Source organism: Plasmodium falciparum, assembly GCF_000002765.6.
Source record: "Plasmodium falciparum 3D7 genome assembly, chromosome: 10".
NCBI classification, from domain to species: Eukaryota; Apicomplexa; class Aconoidasida; order Haemosporida; family Plasmodiidae; genus Plasmodium; species Plasmodium falciparum.
The window spans coordinates 730,001-735,000 of record NC_037281.1 but is presented as its reverse complement, the minus strand read 5'-3'; the positions used below and the strand labels follow the sequence as shown (position 1 = coordinate 735,000).

Genomic DNA, 5,000 nt, shown 5'->3' with positions numbered 1-5,000 from the left:
ATATATATATATATTTCTATTGTGTAGGATAATTTTTTCATTTAAAAGATATGAAAAAAAACAAACCTTTTATTTTCTTTCGTTAACATAATTAGTGATTGAAGTTTATAATAAACTGTATATGGTAATAATCAGAATAAATAAATAAATATAAATATAAATATTAATATATATCTATATTTTTTTTTTTTAACGGTCTAGAAGAAAATTTTCTCATTTACTGTTTTTAAAAGATTTCCTTTTTTTCACATAAAAAGCTTCTAAAGCTAACTTATCCATTTTTTATAAAAGAATAAAACAAAAGACAGGATTGTAAGATTATTGTCTTTTTATTTTTAAAAAATTAAATAATATATTATTAACTGTTAGTACATACATATATATATATATATATATATATATATATATATTTATTCATTTATGAATAATGTATGACTTTTTAATTAACTACTATAAAACAAAATATAATTTTTTGGTTAACACAATTATAAGATTATAACAACGTTTTTATTTTATTGTCACAACAAAACTACGAAGAAGAAAAAAAAAAAAAAAAACGGAGTAATTAAAATTTAAACAAGGTGACTTTAATATAAATAAGATATATATATATATATATATATGTATATGTTTTTATTTGGTTATATTCAAAAATTATATAATATAACGATAATATGAAAAAACTTTATTAACAAAAAGGGCTCTTATAAAAAGAACAACACGCTTTTAACATATGTTAAAAGATAGCTCTTTTAGTTGTGTATTTTTGTATATACATTAATAAGAACTTTTTTTTTCCTTTTCTTTAATTATATATATATATATATATATATTATATGTTCCTTATTAAAAAAAAAAAAAAAATTATATTATATATATATAATAAACCTTTATAATAAATAGTAGGAATGACATGTATATAATAAAAGTATAAATAATAAGTGTATATATTTATATAATAATATTATATCACTTGAATAATTTTAAGAATTCCTCATTTTTCTTTTTTTTTTTTTGGGGGAGGGGGGATGTTCAAAATTACAAAAAAAAAAAAAAAAAAAAAAAAAAAAAACACGAAGAAATCAAAGAAAAAGGGAACATATAAATTATATTTTTTTTTTTTTAATAATATATATATTATATATTCATTTTATTTATTTAATTTATTTATTCTTTTTTTTTCTTTTTTTAAAAGAACATTGTGATTCTTTTATATAAAAATGAAATGGTACCTCTATAAAAAAAAGAAAATATAATCTAACACGTATAAAAATTATATTTATTTATATTTTATATAATATAATATATATTATTTAAAAAAAAAGGAGAAATAATAATAAAAACAAAATAATAATATAATAATAAGCTTTACTAATCTTAATAATATTTATATAATATTTAAAGAAATATATAATTATAAATTTGTTATATTTTATATTACATTATTTTTTTTTTTTTTTTTATTTTGCTTAATATTAAAAAAAAATGTTTTTATAAATAAATAATTATATTTTTATATATTATTATTATTATTATACATTTATTAATATATATATATATATATATTATAAATTTGAGAAAAAAAAAAAAAGAAAAATAAAAAGGTAACTATATATAAATATTTATAATATATATATATATATATATATATATATATATATACATAAATATTTTATTCATTTTATTATTTAAATATGCTTGTGTTCAATTTGGTAAAAATATATGTTTACAGAAACTTCTTCTTCTTTTTTTTTTTTTTTTTTTTTTTTTTTTTTTTTTCTTTCATTTCTTGCCTTTCCGTTTGTGATAAAAATAACATGATTTATTCGTAAATATAAAAAATATATATATTATATATATATATATATTTTTTTTTTTTTTTTTTTTTTTCATTTTTTAGTAAAGTATATATAAATATATATATAATAATATATTATTTTTTAAAAATTTATGTTTGTTCATTTATTTTATTATAAATATGAATAAATTCTACAGGAGTTTGAATTATTATATATAACAAAAAGAAAAAAAAGAAAAAAAAAAAAAAAAAAAAAATCAGTATTTATATTTTATAAATATATATATATCTATATATATATATATTTATATATTCTTTATGTAAACATAATTTATGTATAGAATTAATGGATGTACAAAAAAAAAAATGCAAAACGTATTATTTGATAGCTATACTGATATGGTTTATATTAATATCAGTAGTATTATCCAGGGGTGAAATAATAAACAAACATGTTAAAAAAAAGGAAGGGAATTATAAAAATTATGAGGACCTCGACTCGGATATAAATAAAAAAAATAATTATTATGATGACAAACATAAAAATAAGAGGCTTCTAAGTGATACTAATATAAATAATGATAATAATATAAATAATAATAATAATATAAATAATGATAATAATATAAATAATGATAATAATATAAATAATGATAATAATATAAATAATGATAATAATATAAATAATGATAATAATATAAATAATGATAATAATATAAATAATGATAATAATATAAATAATGATAATAATATAAATAATGATAATATAAATAACAATAATAATAATAATTCTCTTTATAATAATAATTCTTTTTATAATAATAATTCCTTTTATAATAATAATTCTCTTTATAATAATAATTATCTTTATAATAATTACACGCACCCCAAACAACAAGATGGTCATAAGAACCATCCGGAAGAAAATAAAAATTACACATATGATGATAAAACAAAATTTACAAAGTTTAATAAACACAAAAATGAAGAATTATTCACCCCCAATCCCCCTCTTAATTATGAAAAGCAAACATTATCAAACCATCAAAACATTAATTTTGATTCTACTGTGGAGGAGGGGAATAAGGACCTGAACAATTCAGGAAATATTATAAGTCAAGAATTGGAAAAAAAATTATCAACAGATAATCATAAGGAAGAAGGAGAAAGGAAGAAAGAAGAAACTAATAAGAAGCATGATATAGATACAAATAATATGGATGATAATGAAGAAAAAAATATTTATGAATATTTTAATAAAAAAACAAAAGACAATTTCGATGGACTTATATTAAATATATATTTTACACCTAATAATAATTTATATACAAAAGTAAAAGTAGGTGACCAAGTTTTAAAGTTATCATTAAATAGTAGATTAGAAGGCGTTTATGTGTTTATGAAAGATTCTCCTGCATGTTATTTAGAAGATGATGATAAGAGAACTTGTTATAATCCTCTTATGTCAAGAAATTCTACATGGTGTAACAATGATTTAATGTGTCTCCCCGCTATTCTAACCAAACCATATGAATGTTATGAGGATAGTTCTTTGAATTTAGAAAACAAGGTTCAATATCCTAATGTGTATTATGATTCTCTAAAATTTAACGAGACTCATATTGAAGGGTCAGATGATTTAGAGTTCATAGACCTAGTGGGTGTTCAGACAAAATATATTAGAAATAAAAAGAAGAAAATGGATGTTAATAAAATGATGAGTAATGAAAATAAAAGTATGGATCCTAAACATGTGGAAAATAATTTACAGAATAATAATATTTTAAAAAGAGATAATATTATCATAAAACCAAGAGTTAAATTATCAGAAAATTCAAATCTTCTTTTCCAAGGTGTAGATATAAAACTTGTAGTAGATATGACTTTTTATAATGACTGGAATTTATTTAAAGATACGGATGGTATGTTTGGTTTGGCTGGGAAAGAATTGAGCTGTAGAAATATAAGTGCATGGAATAATATTTTAGAAAACAATAATTCTATATTTGCTTTAGATATAAATTTGCCAAATGATGCTATAAAAACATACCCCACCCCACCTGTTAATAGTGTAGGTACATTATATTATGAATATGATTTAAAAAAAAATGGAGATAATAAAAAATCGAGTGATCAAAATATAAATAATGTAAAGGATAATATGATAGATAACAAAAATGTTGATGTGGGGGTTCAAAATATAAACGAATTTGAGACATCTAGTTCTGTTATACATATAGGTAATTATAGTAAAGAATATGGAAACATTATTTGGTCAGAACCACGAGAAAGAGGAGGTATATTTTCAGATTCTTTTATTCAATTTACTATATATAACCTAGAAGTATGTAATAAAAATATATTTGGTAAATATAGTAGTAACTGGCAAGCCATAATTGATTTGAGTAGCCAATGTTTAGTACTCCCAAAAATGTTTTGGTTAAGTCTTATGGAGTACCTCCCAGTAAATAAGGATGACGATAGATGTATAAGAAAAAATATGAACCCTAATAATAACAACAACAACAACAAAAACAATGACAATAATAATAACAACAACAAAAACAATGACAATAATAATAACAACAACAAAAACAATGACAATAATAATAACAACAACAAAAACAATGACAATAATAATAACAACAACAAAAACAATGACAATAATAATAACAACAACAAAAACAATGACAATAATAATAACAACAACAAAAACAATGACAATAATAATGGTGATAATGTAGATTATGAAGAAAATAGCTTACCCAGAATGTGTTCTGTTGATCATAGGAATAGACCCTTACCAACATTAAAATTTTTCCTATCGGACAATGACATAGTCAGTGATAATAACATTTATAGTTCTCCTGAATCGGAAAATAAAGGGAAGAATGAAAAGAAAAATGAGAAACAAGCTATTTATATACCATTAGATAATTTAATTATAAACGATAAAAAGAATAATCAAAATTATCTATGTGTTATACCTGATGTACATGATGGTAGGTCAACCGAGAATAGCGCTAGAACAACAAAACCATTAATTAAATTTGGTACTTATGTTTTAAATAATTTTTATGTAGTTGTTGATCAAGAAAATTATAAAGTAGGTTTTGCAAATAAAAAAAGCTTTCATACATCAAATGAAAAATGTACACAAAGAACTCAATGTATAGGTGATCAATATTATGAACCAGCCCTT

The 5,000-nt window shown here is 19.5% G+C and overlaps 2 protein-coding genes across 2 annotated transcripts in view; one reads left to right on the top strand and one right to left on the bottom strand.

Moving 5' to 3' along the window:
- Positions 1-279, bottom strand: part of PF3D7_1018400 (conserved Plasmodium protein, unknown function) — a gene marked incomplete at both ends in the record, with an annotated part of 1,017 nt that extends 738 nt beyond the window's left edge. The window contains 2 exons of the mRNA XM_001347427.2: positions 67-115; positions 222-279. Coding sequence (XP_001347463.2) covers positions 67-115; positions 222-279 — 107 coding nt within the window. The remainder of the gene's footprint in view (positions 1-66; positions 116-221) is intronic.
- A 1,865-nt stretch (positions 280-2,144) lies between these two features.
- Positions 2,145-5,000, top strand: part of PF3D7_1018300 (peptidase, putative) — a gene marked incomplete at both ends in the record, with an annotated part of 3,048 nt that continues 192 nt past the window's right edge. Inside the window, one exon of the mRNA XM_002585361.1 lies at positions 2,145-5,000. This exon is cut by the window's right edge and continues 192 nt beyond it. Coding sequence (XP_002585407.1) covers positions 2,145-5,000 — 2,856 coding nt within the window.